General features: G+C 40.4%; 3 protein-coding genes across 7 annotated transcripts in view; 2 read left to right on the top strand and 1 right to left on the bottom strand.

The window, feature by feature from the left end:
* Positions 1 to 6,764, top strand: part of pde4ca (phosphodiesterase 4C, cAMP-specific a) — a 52,039-nt gene extending 45,275 nt beyond the window's left edge. For all 5 annotated transcript variants that reach the window (XM_070974962.1, XM_070974961.1, XM_070974965.1 and 2 more), the window contains 9 exons: positions 449 to 542; positions 793 to 965; positions 1,076 to 1,174; positions 1,342 to 1,506; positions 1,708 to 1,807; positions 1,958 to 2,112; positions 2,203 to 2,325; positions 2,908 to 3,090; positions 3,216 to 6,764. In XM_070974962.1, coding sequence (XP_070831063.1) covers positions 449 to 542; positions 793 to 965; positions 1,076 to 1,174; positions 1,342 to 1,506; positions 1,708 to 1,807; positions 1,958 to 2,112; positions 2,203 to 2,325; positions 2,908 to 3,090; positions 3,216 to 3,722 — 1,599 coding nt within the window. In that variant the 3' untranslated portion in view covers positions 3,723 to 6,764. The remainder of the gene's footprint in view (positions 1 to 448; positions 543 to 792; positions 966 to 1,075; positions 1,175 to 1,341; positions 1,507 to 1,707; positions 1,808 to 1,957; positions 2,113 to 2,202; positions 2,326 to 2,907; positions 3,091 to 3,215) is intronic.
* LOC139339377 (mitochondrial import inner membrane translocase subunit TIM44-like) overlaps positions 1 to 16,588 on the bottom strand; it is a 103,105-nt gene that overhangs the window by 13,932 nt on the left and 72,585 nt on the right. The window lies entirely within an intron of this gene.
* Positions 7,730 to 16,563, top strand: rab3aa (RAB3A, member RAS oncogene family, a). Its single transcript, XM_070974675.1, has 5 exons — positions 7,730 to 7,847; positions 9,651 to 9,875; positions 11,255 to 11,373; positions 12,942 to 13,066; positions 13,826 to 16,563. Exons 1-5 carry the CDS (start codon positions 7,845 to 7,847, stop codon positions 14,014 to 14,016), a joined length of 663 nt encoding a protein of 220 aa, XP_070830776.1. The 5' UTR covers positions 7,730 to 7,844; the 3' UTR covers positions 14,017 to 16,563.

The following is a 16,588-nucleotide window of genomic DNA, read 5'->3' as shown; positions in this document are numbered from 1 at the left end:
AAGAAGTGGACAACTGGTGGTTGAGAAGAGACGGTGGACTTTCACTGACAGCCTAGACATCTTCAATTACATTTGTAGATTTTAGATTGGAAAAACATCAGCCACATGCACAGTGTGCAGCGTGTGTTTCAGCGCAGGCTACTACTAGTAAAATCAGTCATGCATCTCTGTCCAATCATAAGCTTCTGCACCGTGTGACGTGAGACACACACAAGCACATGTGGATGCTGCTGCTGGTGTAGCCATTCTGGGTATATTTCTGGATGGTTGTTTGTGTTTAGATGAGTTTTTCTCTTCTGGCAAAAAGTGTGTTTGATTTAACTCATGCACACGTGTGTGTGTGTGTGTGTGTGTGTGTGTGTGTGTGTGTGTGTGTGTGTGTGTGTGTGTGTGTGTGTGTGTGTGTGTGTGTGTGTGTGTGTGTGTGTGTGTGTGTGTTTGTGCTTAGTTCAAGAGGATGCTGAACCGAGAGCTCAGCCAGCTGTCAGAAACCAGCCGTTCAGGGAACCAGGTGTCTGAGTTCATCTCTAGCACCTTCCTAGGTAAAATATCTTCACTTTGTATAATCCACAAGCTGTGCATAAACATATGTATCATATGAATTATATCATGGAAAAAGATTTATCAGCAGCCTACACATTTCATATTTTTTACATTGCACACTTGTGACACAATAATGAAATATATGTATAAATATGATATTAGAAGGAATACAGTGCTATAGCATCATTACAGAAGAGTGCAACAAGAGACTGTTACAGTGTTAATGTTTGGTCTGTTTCCATCTGACAGAGAAGCAACATGACATGGACATCATGGCTCCCCCCACCAAGGATAAGGACAAGAAGAAGCGGCCCATGTCCCAGATCAGCGGTGTGAAGAAGGCAACCCACAGCCCCAGCCTGGCCCCGTCCACTATCCCTCGCTTCGGGGTCAACACCAGCCAGGAAGGATTCCTAGCAAGGGTATGACAACAAGTTCAACACTGTTTATCTCTATACATTGTTTTACATGTATTCTTCCTTGTAGCGTATGTTTGTAAAGATATAGATTTGTGCTTGCTGTCCACTGGCAGGAGCTGGAGGACATAAACAGATGGGGTATTGACATCTTTAAGGTCTCTGAATATTCTGGGAATCGCCCACTGACGGTCACTATGTACACCATCTTCCAGGTAACACATCCCAACATGTTGTGCTTTATCAGAGTATGGCCCTTGTACTGTGTAACCTCAAACATCTGATAGAGTAAATGAGCGAGCAAGACGGTAAATGAATGAATGAATTTTAATGAATGATGAATCTCCATCTTGACTGACTCAGTGTTCTCCTGCTGCTGTAGGAACGGGAGCTGCTCAAGTCCTTTAAGATTCCAGTGGACACTTTCATCACCTTCATGATGACTTTAGAGGATCATTACCACGCAGACGTGGCCTACCACAACAACATCCATGCTGCAGACGTGGTCCAGTCCACGCATGTCTTACTGTCTACACCTGCTCTGGAGGTACATTATCACTTGATTTCATCCAAGACAAAGAGCAGATACAAACTTCATCATCATTCAATAAAAACAATATGATCTGTACACATCCTGTCACGCTGAGCACACACACACACACACACACACACACACACACACACACACACACACACACACACACACACACACATATATTGACTGTGCCTGCCTTGTTGTTTTTCTAAGGCTGTGTTTACTGATCTGGAGATCCTCGCTGCTCTGTTTGCCAGCGCCATCCATGACGTGGATCACCCTGGAGTCTCCAATCAGTTTCTCATCAACACTAGTGAGTTTGCATGGCTCCACAGGGATTATGTGAATGTGTGGGGGCATTGAGTGTATTTAACTATGCGGATGAGGTGTCTGTATACATGTGTGTGGGTGGGATTGTGGTTTACAGTGCTGTGTGTAAACTTTTTTGCTACTCTGCCTTCAGACTCAGAGCTGGCCCTGATGTACAATGACTCGTCGGTGCTGGAGAATCACCACCTGGCTGTTGGCTTTAAGCTCCTGCAGGAAGACAACTGTGACATCTTCCAGAACCTCAGCAAAAAGCAGAGACAGTCGCTGCGCAAAATGGTCATAGACATGGTAAGAGGCCTCGGAGGAGCTCAGTTCTGTTCTGTGTAACACTGTGTTTTGTTCAAATCAAAAATTTAAATGTCACTGTTTAACCAACAGGTGCTGGCCACAGATATGTCTAAACACATGAATCTACTGGCAGACCTAAAAACCATGGTGGAGACCAAGAAAGTCACCAGTCTAGGAGTCCTACTGCTGGATAACTACTCAGATCGCATACAGGTGAGAACAGTTTGGCAATTTATTCATTGTTAGAGCTGCACTGATCCATATATCTATATTAACAATGAATAAAATAATGTGAAAGGTGTCGCTTGTGATCACAAACTCAGTTCAGTTCAGTTCCTCTGAGCTCTAAAGAGCGTTTTTCATTATTTTGGTTTTACAGCCACAATTTTTCACAAAGTTTTCTTTCTCTAATCAGCTGCTGTTTTCAGCATAAAAGCTGCAAAATCCCACTGTACACCTTAGCACCAAACAGCAGACGAAGTTAGCGACTAGGTGATGAACATTGCTTTTGAAAAAACAGATATTTCCCTCAGGAGCTGGTCGAAACCAAAACAGAACTAACAGAGGAGTGAATATTGAACTGCATCAATCAGATGGTCAGAAACACATTTCCAAATCAATGCTAATCTTGCTAACAGTTTGCCACAGCCATTTCGTAAGGTGTTACACCTTTTTCTGCTGTCCCCAAGTGACCAAAAAATCAGTTGATGCTGTTTCAAGTTAAATACCTCACAGTATTTAGCTTAGGTGACTATGGCTTAAAACTGTTTTTATATTAGATATTTGTCACCACAGGTCCTTCAGAACATGGTGCACTGTGCAGACCTGAGTAACCCCACTAAGCCTCTGGAGCTGTACCGGCAGTGGACAGACCGCATCATGGTGGAGTTTTTCACCCAGGGGGACAGGGAGAGAGATAAGGGGATGGAGATCAGCCCCATGTGTGACAAGCAAAATGCCTCAATTGAGAAGAACCAGGTACAGAAATAAAAGCTGCAGCACTCATGAAATCATTATAAAGTGTAAAATTGAAATGTAGAGGTAGTGAAGAAAATTCTAAAGAAAAAGCACTCAAAGAAATATACACCACTTCTCTCTTTCAGGTGGGTTTCATTGACTACATCGTTCATCCTCTGTGGGAGACATGGGCGGACCTTGTCCACCCAGATGCTCAGGAGATCCTGGACACACTGGAGGATAACAGAGAGTGGTACCAGAGCATGATCCCCCACAGTCCCTCACCCAACCCAGAGAGCCTGGAGGAGGGAGCCCTTGCTGGTGAAGCCTCAGCAGTGGGTGGAAGTGGTGGCTCCACTTCAGCTGACAAGTTCCAGTTTGAGCTGACCTTGGAAGAAGAAGGAGAATCTGACACTGAGAGTCCACCTGAGGAAGAGGAGGGCTACAGTGGTGGCAGGGGGCCTGAACTCTCCAGAACTGATTCTGCCAGCGGATTTGATGCAGTGTCTGCTACGACTCACCTGCTCACCAAAAAGCTCACTACTGATTCAGGCAGGACGTTTTCTTTAGACTCTGAGAAAGACATGGCAGAAGACAGAGAAACGGACCAGGAGGGCGTCTCTGGGGTGCCACGCTTCAGACTTGGCACATAGCACCAATCAAAAGTTGTATTTCTTTTGGCCTTTTTTCGTTCATTTTTCTTGATTTCGGTGCCTCATCCTCTGTCACTCCCCTTCTCCCACTCCAACCAAACCCACCTCTGGTTTCCACAAACAAGGTGACAGCAAGCCTCGGGGTGGGGGGTACGGGAGTGCGGAGGGTGTGGGGGGTGTTAAGAAAGTCTGCAGTTTAACACAGCAGTCACTTGCACTGAAGAGGGACATATAGACTGAGTCTAAAAACCAAGAAACCAAGTTTCTGACCGGTCGTTTGTGTTCTGTGTCCTTCATGCAGACATACTGTGGATAAAGTTCTACAGAGACAATGAGAAGTTTAAAAAACTTCTCTTTTACCAGCCAACCCAAGGTCTATTACAACAAACGACAGAACTGTCTTCCTCTTTTGGAGTACTTGTGAGGAAAGTGAGGAAGTGATGAATGGTCGTGAAAACACAACAAAGTCTTGAAAGACATTTTGCCAAACTTGCAGATTACATGGACAATGCTGTTTTGCCTGCCTTTTTAATTTTTCATTTGTTTGTTTATTCAGTTTTATTTAGTTCCATACACAGTGAAATACAGTGAATGACGATACAGTACAGTAAAACTTCAAAGCAGTGTAAGCAAAGTCATGGCAGAAAGGAGCTGTGCATGATTTTATGCAGGAAGCTTTAAATGTAGCAGACATTTTGAGTGACTCTATCATTATTATTGTATGCGTAGCGCTCCTTTCAGCTGGTGTTGCATAGCCCATTTCATTGTGTTCAGTAGGCAGAAAGAATACAGTATGATTATGATGAATTGGCTGGCAGTACATATTATTTTGAGATTTTCAGTCGTTTCAGGCTTTCAGTTTCCATTTTTATAATCTTAAACTATGATATTATGACAGCGACACAGCTGAGCCAGGGTCAGTGAAGTGTTATACAGTCAGGAATTAACATCCAAAGCCATGTGGGCTGTGCACATGGTGCCTCCTAGTGTTGACAAGTGGAACTGACATTCTGAAATTGGAGGCAAATGATTTGCAAGGTTTTGCATAGACCTATATGCATTCAAAACGTATTTAACTGTAGGACTACAAAATATCAGTTATGTTTCAGTTTTGTTGCTCTTTTGATTTATTTTTTTGCATTCTTTATATTTGGCACCCACTTTATCAGTTTGCCTTCAAGTTTAGCACTTTACAGTTTTGTTCATAGCTAGCCCTCATTGTGGTTTTTAAGGGCTTGAGCCAAAACATGAACACATTGGAGGCTTTTGAATGCAAAACAGTTTGTCATTCACTGTTAAGCAACCAGCACAGACATCATGCAAAAACTTACCCTCACAGTACAGCGACAAATGCATTAAACGATCCATTCAAATCCATTATCGTTACTACACCATGTATCAAACACTGCATCCACCTACTGAAATACTGTTTTTGGTAACATCCACTGGCATAAATTACTAGACTGGTAAGGACAGCATATTAGGCAGGTTGCAAAGAATGATGTTAACACCACTGGAACTGTAAAAAATCCAGGAGGTTACTAGGAGACAGTTTCGTGTGCCAGAATTATTTTCATCTTTATTCTCTCATTGATCAATATTTCGCTCTTCACAGGGACATAGTCAATGACAAAACAAGTGCCAAGCAAGCATGACACAACCCGTACTGTAATTTCCATTTTGCCACTGGCTACTTTCCATCAGTGACTGATAAAGTTGGTTGACTGTAGCACCCTGTGTGCCAATCTGACCCCAGTGTCTCTGTTTTTCTAACTCCTGTTCAAACAGTAACTGAAACTGATATTGTCTTAAAACAGTGATGTGGTTTTTGTGTGTGTGAGTGAATGACTGGGTTGACTTTTTTGATGTATTTGCTAAGAAAAAAACCAAAGCACTTTGTATGGTACTTTTACAGTTCTGCACTTCCAGTACAGTTGAACATGTAGAATTAGACTATTTTGCTGTTTTTCTGTCGGCAAATGGCCTGATGGTGGAGTTGGACTGCACGGGCTGGACCACTACAGCTCTTAAAGGCTGGAATTGGAGGGACAGTTTTTTTTTTTTCTTCTTCTTCTTCTTTTTATAATTGACTGTCCAAAAAATGTGTTTTGTTGAACTGCATGACATTGACTGCAGTATTCGAAGAATATGAAGAGTATACTTACAAAACTTAGCCTGTGGAGAAACTTTATTTTATTACCATGGAGTAAATCATGTGTTAGCGTGTGAACAAGCTGAAAGTTTTTTTGACGCCTTATTTTCACACTTGGGATTTTTTTTTTTTTTTCTGCTCATAGATGTGTTCACTGACATGCTGGAGTAAAACATGTGCAATCCTTTCTGTAGCCATAAACAGCACCAAACAGACCAACACTCAAGGATGCCTTCAACACTAAGGACTATTTAACAACAGCTTAGCACAAGATGCAAACATTCAGTCTGTCTCTCTGCGTGTCACTAATTGTTTGATTTTGTACATTTTCCTCACAGTGCTTCATGTACAGTTTATTTATTATTTCTATATTATCTGTCAGAAATGATGAAACACTAGACTTTATTTTAGTGAGGTTTAGTACTTATGTGTAGATTGGTGTGTGAGAAAGTCAAACAGGACAGATTTCAACTGTTACTCAGCTTTTTCCCTTCTCTTTCATTTCTTTATATCTGCAAACAATATTATTCATAAGCAAAAATACTCACTTTCATGTTTTTCTTGGTATAAAAATAGTTGAGTGACAGATTTCCATCTGGCTTTTCTCAAACATCTCTCCCTGTCTTCCTCCGTTTCCACTGATCTGGTCAGATCATGTATTCATGAAGGATCTTACAGTCAGTATGCTGATCTGACACTTAGATAATAGTCATACAGCCTCAAGCCATCTTAGATCAGTATTTCTGTCCTTACAGATTTTATGAATATGGGTCATGAACTAAGACTCTACAGCTTTGACAATCCAAACTCTGCTGTTTAACTGCGGGTGTGTTTGCCCTCTCTCCATCTAGAACTGTATGCCTTGCCAATAAAGGAAAAGCTCTTCACTCTTTGATGTCTTGTTGTCTGCTTTCCCGCAGAAACTAAATAATAAAACATGGATAGAAAATAATAAACAAGAACAATTCTGTCATCCAAGCATACTTAGCATCCAAAAACAAGAATGCACCTATTTATCACTGATATGAAGTAAATATTGATCATGCTTATTACATACAATGTTGATCTCTGAACAAGCCTCAGCCTGCTGATGGCTTAGTCACACTATGCAGCCAAACATTCTGCAATATCTCATAACTTTATTTTTAAAAAACAAATACTGATCAGTCTGGCTTATATGAATGTATGTTTGGTTTGTATAAGATAAGAAAAATACTTGCTTGTGGTTTGAGTCTTTCAGTAGTGTAAACATGTTATGGCTGAAATGAAGAGTCGGAGTAAGATTACAAGGTAGGTTATGCTTTCAAAAAGTGTGGAATAAGATGGTTACATTTTTACTAATGTTAAGGCTACATTTACTCAAATAAATAATACTAATAATACTTAAGTACAACTTTGAGGTACATGTGCTTTACTTGATTATTTGCATTTAACAGTACTTTATACTTGTCCTCCACTATAATTCAGAGGGAAATTTGGTAGTTTTTACGCTACTACATTAATCTGACAGCTGTACTGATTAGGTACTTTGCATTAACTATGTGTGATAAATAAAGTACATTTCTTCTTCTTCTTCTTCTTCTTCTTCTTCTTCTTCTTCTTCTTCTTCTTCTTCTTAAGATTGAGATTGTACATACAAAACACACAATTAACTTAATAAATAAATGAAATTGAGAAATTAATTGATGAAGGAAACTAAATGAAATAAATTAAATATGGTACACTGTTATTTACTTTTTATCCTTACTTATAATACTGAATTAAATCCTCAAAATAATTCATATTGGCTCTCTGTTGTGAATGAGCGGAGCCTTTTGTCTGATTGGTCAATCATTCTGCCAATCATCCTTACTCTGTTTGTACCCGCCCATGCCGGGGCTGTCAGTCAAGAGCTGCACGAGCTACTGCAGGTGCAAAGCTGGGGACGGGGCTAGGCGCTGCTGCGAAGCCGAGGATAAAACACACATTTCATGGTAAACCCTGCGCTTATTTGTCATTACGGGGCCGAGTTTAGTATAACAGCTGCAGCAGCTAGCATGAGGATTATCTGTCGCTTGTCATATCCTGGATTTAGACTGAGAATTCAGACGTAAATAAGGAAGAGTAACCTTCATTTGACATAGCTGGGATGCCTAGCTAGCTCCTGCTGCCACTTTTAAATACTGGTAACGGTCTGCTGTGTTAGCAGTAAAGGCAGCGATGCTAACCTAATTGCATTTATTTTCAGTGGCTGAAAACGGCATTTTAATCTGTATTGCTTTCATCTCTTTAACAATCGTTTGATCCTTATTTCAGCTGGTAAAGAATGTATAACTAGGCTGTATTTTCAAGGGTTTTTTCTCCCACTACCGTGAACCAGTCCAATCCAGGCAGCTACATAATTCACTAGCAAGCTAACCCCAGATAAGCTCCGCAATGGATAGGGAATGTGTTTTAGGCCGTTTAAAATGGGACCATGTTGTGTTCAGATAGAGTATGAGGGAATTACAGGCGTTTACAGCTTGTCACTTTTTCTCTAATTTACCACAAGGCAAATTCTGGCCAACCATATGGTCATTCATAATTAGCTGGCTAGCGTAGCGCTCCATGGAGGTTCCCTGCCCTCCTGGATGGAAAAGGATAGTCAGTTTAGCTGATGCTTAGCTTGCTAAGCCCTGGTACTTCCGTCCTCTTATCTTGCGTGGGGCGGAGGTGTGCATTCCTTCTCCGACAGGTATTATTGATATGACGTGGAGATACTCAAGACTGTGTTGGTCTTGGTTATATTGACGAAGCCTCTTGGCTTCCGCTGCATCATTATATTAGCCGATAACCTCATGAGACCCATGAGAGTTTGGGAACCATATGGAGTGTAACCTGACCTCACACAGCAGACATTACTGACATGATTGAACCCCATCACGTGTTAAATCATACACAAAAGGCTGTTTTATACAGGCATATGAATTTAGTGATGATTTTTGTTTTTTTACTCTTGTTTATTTGAAGGATAATTATGATCTGTGTCTTTCTCATTGTACCCTACACAGATGTGCCTCATATTGGTGTGTCTGTGCTCCTGTGTTTCACTGTTGCCACATATGAGTTTGTAACAGTCAGTACAGTAAACTTGAAATTTGACTTTTGACAGCTGCCCTTTAACTCTCCCTCTGAAAAAAGGTGTGGAAATGCTCACATTTGTTACAGGAGTGAAACTGTACTGTGCTTTCCTGGGGCTTGTTGTAGACCTTTTAACCTTTAACATAATGCTGGAATTGTGGCAGGGTTTTGATGACTTGTGGACTTCTTGTCATTGTATCTACATATGTTTCCGATCTCAGTACATAAGCAATGTTGACGTTACTGTGTAACTTAGGCAGAGGATACCTGAATCTGCTGTGTCAGTCTAAAAGTAACCTCAGAGGATGCCTTGATGTCAGTGGTTTCCTGACTCAGAGGCTTTTGTGCTTCTTGAATCTGTCAACCTTTTAAGATAATTCAGTATGAATACAGAATTATGCAAACTATTGACAAAGGGTGTGTCAAACTGTCACATGTCCTAACCAGAACAGTGATATTTTGTGCAATGGTAAAGAGGCAGCTACATTGTACATTTTCCTTGTTCATTTTTACCATTTATTATGTTTGATTCATGTTTGTGGATATAGTTTGTGGTCTATTGGGTAGTCTTGTACAGTGTTTATGTTATTTGGTCCAGCTCCTGTAAATAAGAACACACTGTTTCCTCAACCCAGTTCTTTATGACTAATGAATATATAATCTCAATCCTTGCATAGATGGCGTCTGCAAATGCCACATACGGACAGAAGGAGTCCTCAGACCAGAACTTTGATTACATGTTTAAAATCCTCATCATTGGCAACAGCAGCGTAGGAAAGACGTCCTTCCTTTTCCGCTATGCAGATGACTCTTTCACGCCAGCCTTTGTCAGCACAGTGGGCATCGACTTCAAGGTCAAGACCATCTACAGGAACGACAAGAGGATAAAGCTGCAGATATGGGTGAGGAAGTGAACACATACATGCATAGCAAACTTGCTAAGGTTGTCAGCTACAGATTGTCTAATGGCTCTCAGAGCAGGCTGACAAATGTGAGAAGTTGTTGTTGGAGAGCGAGTGAATCACACTCACCCTCAGGATTGCTTTTCACTGTACCCTGAACTCCTGAAGATTTGTGAAAAGCAATTAAAAGCTCATGTGGCTTTGGTTATTGCCGCCTCTTTTCTTTATCAGCGTTTTGCATTCAGCACTGCTGTCTTTAAGGGTGCTATCAATAGTAGACACCAGTGAAGAAGTAAGGGTGTACAAGGTTGAGCGGTCTGTGGCTGCACACCTATTTTCCATTACATAACTACTACAGATGTTGCAATCAGTGTTTTCTATGTATCTGCTGATACAGAGTCCAATCTGATGTTCTTATTTCCCCTCATAATACAGCGATGTAGTGCACACTCAGCATAGAATAAACTGACAGTACAACAAGACAAGCAGTTGTGTCTGACAGCTGCCTGCACTACTATTTTCTTTTAGTTTTTTCTTTAGCGACAGAACTGTTGTGTGGCACAGGATTCAGGCAGTCTCTGCTCATCTCCACGAACAAGCATCCATTCCAGTATCCCATAGTCTAAGGTTACTTCTTCAGAGTTCTTGCAAAACCCAAAGATTTTCAGTTCACAGTGATGGGAAAACACTAAAAAGCAGCAAATTCTGACATTGTAGAAGCTGCAACCAGATCATTTTTGACATTTTCACTTGAAAAGTAAAATTAATTAATTGACAAATTGTTTCAGCGCTACAGTACTTATACTGTAATTCAACAAGCCTGCAAAAAATAGATTTGATTAATCAGAAATAAGGCAATGTCCATACTTTCTGCCGATTGTCCTAATATGACTGCCTGTTTTTCATGCTTCCCCATCACATCTGTGACGGAAGGGCTCTCTATTATCATCATCATGTATCTCTAATGATTACCAGCTGTTCAACTGGCCTCTCCAATGCCCAGAATCACATCATCTGCTATGTAATGGGAATATCCTTGAAGTGTACTTAACATGAACCATAAAGCATGACCCTGGGACCAATTGCTTATCACGTGCAACACCAGAGGAATACCTAATGCTCATGGGAGTTTGGCTGAATGTTAAACCTCTGCAATCATCAGGAGGCACATGCACATGTCACGACGCTGCTGTTTGTTCCACAGTGTTTCTTTAATCCTATATGGACATGGCAATGTTTAGACCACAGCTAGAGGAAGACCATCCGTTGATGGGTGGAAACATTTTCATGTCCACGAGACAATGAGTGTGCCGGTACCATTTAATTATTTTATGAGTACGTTCAGTTAAAACAGACGGTGTTCATGTGTATTCATGTAGGACACCGCTGGCCAAGAGCGCTACAGGACAATCACCACAGCTTACTACAGGGGAGCCATGGGCTTCATCCTCATGTATGACATCACCAATGAGGAGTCTTTCAACGCCGTTCAAGACTGGTGAGGGACACCTGAGTATGCATGCCTGTGTGTATGAAGGTGGCAAATAATTTCAATTATTTTGGACAAAATTGAGATCGCAATTATTTAACACAGTTAACCATTGACTTTGGGAACATATATTGAATATTGAACTTAAAAAATAAAAAAAAATATTTTTTTATTAAAAAATAAAAAACTTCTTTTAATGGGGGATTTCCTTTAACTTTGAATATAATTAAACTGAAAAGCAAATTAAAAAATGAATGTCCTACAATTATAATAAATATGGTGTACTATGTGTGTTATATGTGGTGTGTATTATAGTGTTTTTATTTTGTGCATAAAATGTGATAAAGAACTGCTGAAATGCCACTCTCATGCTTTTTGGCTACCCCAAGCACTGGTACCGTAAGAGCACAGACAGACATGCATCAAAATCCAAGTGGTGGCTGTTTTGACCAGTTTTTTTGCAAATGACGGCTCACAGTGAGCTGAGGTAAACATGCGATGGCCTTGTGTATTGTGAAAGTGAATTTGGGCTATTAAGGAGGAGCAAAAGCGCACTGCTGTAAAGGAAACGGTTGTGCTGGATTTATAACACAAGGCAAAACAAGAATATTGTTGTGAAACAATGCAGCGAATACTTGTGTTTCTCAATTATCTTGTTTTCATAATCATTGGAAGCCAAAATGATAATTGAAAATTAGATTAATTGCCCAGCCCCACACACAAGTAGTCAAGAGAATCAGACCGGTTTCAAACAATTCCTCGGGTTAATCCAGTTATTTAACTGTTCACTAGTGCAGTGACAGATGAAAGCACTAATAATGTGTGTTTAAATCGACCTTTTGCTTTGTCAAGCTGTATGTTTCCACAAGAACTGGGAGTGATGTCGGTCCAACATGAGTCAGAATGTCATTAAGCAGAATAGATGTTAACGTCACAAAGCTTAGGTTTAAATTTCAACATCCATCTTTGTTTTCATATCCAAACTAGTGATTTAGATAATTATGTTAAACTTGTTTGAAACCTGTCTGGTCACTTGTGTTATGTGACCTTGTTTACTCTTTTGAAGCTGTTCCTAGTGGCTCTGCCGTTTTCCCATATCTGAAAATGAAGTTGGTGATTTAAACCAATAGGAATGACGGTTGTAAAGAAGACAATTTTTACTGTTCACATTGGCAAAATTCAGATGAAGCCTATGCTAGAAGTCCTCACAGGTCTGCCCAAACCCAAGGACCCGAGACCCGAATCATACAGGTTCAGATCCACATTTTATATGGTCAGTCGGGTCCAGACTGCGTTCCATTCTATTATTGTGGGTCCTGGTTATGTTTAACATTATGTGTAATACCTGAGTGGATCTGGGAACACCTGGCCATGATCAGACAGCACAGTTCCAGGTCTTTTTTGGGTTCAAGCATGAATTTTTGGACCCTTGAAGACCTCTGGCCATCAGTTCTGTTGAAGTATTCTGCCACCTTTCTCTGCTTTAGCATCTGGCTAGATGCTAAAGCTATGTCGACTAACTGGCTAGAACCAGTTAGTCAACACAGCTGAACACCCTGTGCTGTATTTGCTAACAGGTCGACCCAGATCAAGACATACTCATGGGACAATGCCCAGGTCCTCTTGGTGGGGAACAAGTGTGATATGGAGGATGAACGAGTGGTGGCTTCAGAGAGAGGCCGGCAGCTGTCAGAACAGCTGGGTAAGTCAGCTGGTCAGAGTGGAAGCTGCATGCCATATGTCTGTTTGTTTGCCCCTATTGGTGTTTCTCTCCTCGTGGGAGCATTAGTGAAATTAAATACAGTCATGATCCATAGAGTTCTGTCAAAGAGGGTGTGATGATATGTAAATGATGTATCTAAACATCAGTAAATTTCATCCTGTCTTGGCTGTGTTTGGGCAGCGTACTGAAGGTATTGTGAGTAGACTTTTCTGCCTGCCACATTTCATAATTTCATCATGTTTGAGACCGCTAAATCCAAGGCAGCTATGCTACTGGGCCATGCTAACACGAGTCTGAACTAGCGTCATGTGTTAGGTCTGATCATCAGCACTTCAGTCTTCATAAGGCTGCTTGCTGAGGCACAAAGTGCCAGGTAGCTTCTTTTCTAGACAAGCTAGGTGTTATTTTCTGCTATTCCTGTTGAAACATGTAACATCAAAAACATGTTTGGGGAGGGATCATTTGTAATTTGACTGTAATTAGACTTAACTCCAACCCACCGATGAAAGAGGTTTAAGTATGATCTGAAATTATAGATTTAGTTGTTTTCAAAACTTTGTGAATATATTTCATTCAGACATACTTGCTTAAATCTGATATGGAGGGAGAAATGGATGAGGTGCTGAAACCTTGATGTGCCCTGACATGATGACATAAGTGGATTAGCTGGATAAGCTTCACAGTGGAACAATAAGTCTAACCATGGCCTCTCTCTGTCTCCGTCACCTATCCTGCCAGGTTTTGAGTACTTTGAAACGAGTGCTAAAGACAACATTAACGTGAAGCAGACCTTCGAGCGGCTGGTGGACATCATATGTGAGAGGATGACTGAGAGTATAGACAGCAACGATCCGACTGTCACTGGAGCTAAACAGGGGCCACAGCTCAACGAGCAGCCGCAGAGGTCCCATCAGGATTGTGCTTGTTAAACATGACCACACACACTCTGTCTGCCGTCCTAAAATCCACACACCTTTTTAAGTTTGTCTCTCACTTTCTTTCTCTCGTGCACGTACACACAAACACATGCAGTATTACAAACACTGCCATACAGAGACACACAACCTGGCTGCTTAGATTCTCCACCTCTCTCACCACACGAAGAGCTCCATCTACATGAGCCGGCTCTCCCCAAAGATTTGCTGTTTTATGACTATCATCTTAAAAGTTTTGTTCGTTTCAGAAATGCAGACATTATGTAATAGTGCTCAGTCAGAGGGTGAAGAATGTTTAACAGAGGAACAATCTTAATCTTATTTTTACATGTATACATATGCACACACACACACACACATATTCACACTATACTTAGCAGAATTATAAAAGGCCAGTCAAGGCGGCTGTGACCTAATCATTCCTGATTGACACGTCTGCAATTGGGTTTACTCTAAAAGGCTGTGAAGGAGGAACGGTGGAGGGATCCTCCAACCAAAGCTCCCACTCAGCACTAACGCCTTGAACCTAAATGGATACAAGTCATTTGTTTAGTCGCATTGAAAATATCTGTTTGTTGCTGTGAATAGAGTTACTGTTTGTTTGGGTTTTTTTTTTTTTTACGGTTTTGAGTTGGTTAGGTGTGGCTTTGACCATGTGAATTCAGTCCTTCCCAGTGTTGTGATTGAGTTTCTACAGATGTTCTTAGTTTGTTATCCAAGCAGTCACTTGGAAGTTGGCTTTTCTTGTAATTTTAGGAATGAAGAATAGCAAAAAAGTCATGCATATCAGTTATTATTCATTTTTGGCCCTCCCAGTTTTTTTTTATTATTATTCTTAGTAAAATTGCATGGCGATGTCAGCCACTCGGTTGGTCCAGCGGACGGAGCTGCATGGCCTCTGGAGGTTGCTTGAATTTAGATTCTTGGCCTTTTTTGTTGTTGTTTTTTGTTACTATTTTTTAAGACATACAGCAGAATAAAAGGATAAGGGATGTCTTTGACCACATGGAGAAGAGTGTAAAAATGTTAAAAGTCTAAAGATGTGCATTTTAAAATGCATATATAATATATATATATATATACATATAATTAACATGTTATACTATAATAATGATTTGGGATATTGGATTCCTGCCTGTGCTTTAGTGAGAGGTGCATGTTGTTGATGTTTTTAACAGATTCTGGTTGACTGGGTGGTTATTTGTATGAGCCGTTGTCCGGATTGAAAACCCATCTGTCTGACAGTTTCAGTACTTGGAGGTACTAAATGGGGCTAAAGGCTGCACATGTGGCCCCTCCTCATTGTATTAGCTTTCATTCACCGCATACAATTTGCAACATGCACTCACTGGAAAGGCATGTTATTCAGTGTGAGCACGGGAATATCACAGATCTCCATCAATTTCAAGATAGTCTCTTATGTCATGGTAGACACTAGTTTGATCTTTGGGTGGAACATGATGTTTTTAAGCATGTTACATGTCAAATTATGAGTTGTATTTCTCTCTCTCATGCTAAAGTTAGGCATTTGTCTGTTCCTGTATACACTACAGAACCTGTATGTCATGCATTCGCAGATGAGCTGAGGCATGTGAAAATATTTCAACACCTAAGTTATTTCAAAATATGACTTATTTATTTTGTATTACTTATAACTTTATTTATTTTTGACATAATGTTCTTCCTAGATTATGCATTGCAATGTGCACTCTATGTTTTTAAAGAGATGTTCAACAGTATTCAATTCCTTTAAACGGTCCCAGCTTTCAAATGAAAATGTATTTGTGTTTACAGTGACTATAAAGCTTAAAATGCTTCTTCAAGAGGAAAGTTAAACATTCCATTGTGAGAATCTCTGATCATGTCAATGCAGCTTTGCTGGGAAGTTTGTCCGTCTTTTGATATCAGTTATGTACCTTTTAAGACTAAAAGCAGACTGTTCTCACAGAGCAATAGCACTCCTTTCTCTCCACACCCAAATATCAGCAACATACAGCCCTGCTGATGGTTTGTAATACCTGTGCTGTACGTGGTTGTGTGAATGTACAGTTTGTACAAAGGCAGTCTTAATAATTGTTTTCCAAAGAGGTCTCGACAATAAATTTAGAGGCGAAAGCAGCGCTTTTTCCTGTTCACATTTGTTAGATAAACTTGTCTGGTAGTGTTTTCCTGCTCTGTGCAGAAGCCTCAAAAGGGAAAATGTTTGGGAAGTAAACTGAATACTCTGAACACTTCGTTAAAATAGTGATTCTTATGGCATTGGTTCACTTTTGACTTGTTTGTTGATTTTTGTTACTGTATTTTTTTGTGTTTTGCTACAGCTGTAAACGTTGCCAGTGACTTAGGAACATGTTATCGATCCTGTTCAACTCTCCTCCTCCTCCTCCTCCTCCTCCTCCTCTTCCTCCCTCCCTGTCATAAATAACCCTTGTAAATAGAAATTTTCTGACTGTCAGATATTAGTTGTGTGAATTGTGCTGTAATTCTGTAATGTCAGATTTGCTAAAATGAGGAATCAATAAACAAAATCGTAAAGCTGCAGCTTGGTTTTTCTCAGCTGTTGTTC

Source organism: Chaetodon trifascialis, chromosome 11 (genome assembly GCF_039877785.1).
Source record: "Chaetodon trifascialis isolate fChaTrf1 chromosome 11, fChaTrf1.hap1, whole genome shotgun sequence".
Classification (NCBI taxonomy): Eukaryota; Metazoa; Chordata; class Actinopteri; order Chaetodontiformes; family Chaetodontidae; genus Chaetodon; species Chaetodon trifascialis.
Note: the sequence above shows the minus strand (reverse complement) of the source record. Positions and strands in the feature narration are given on the sequence as shown.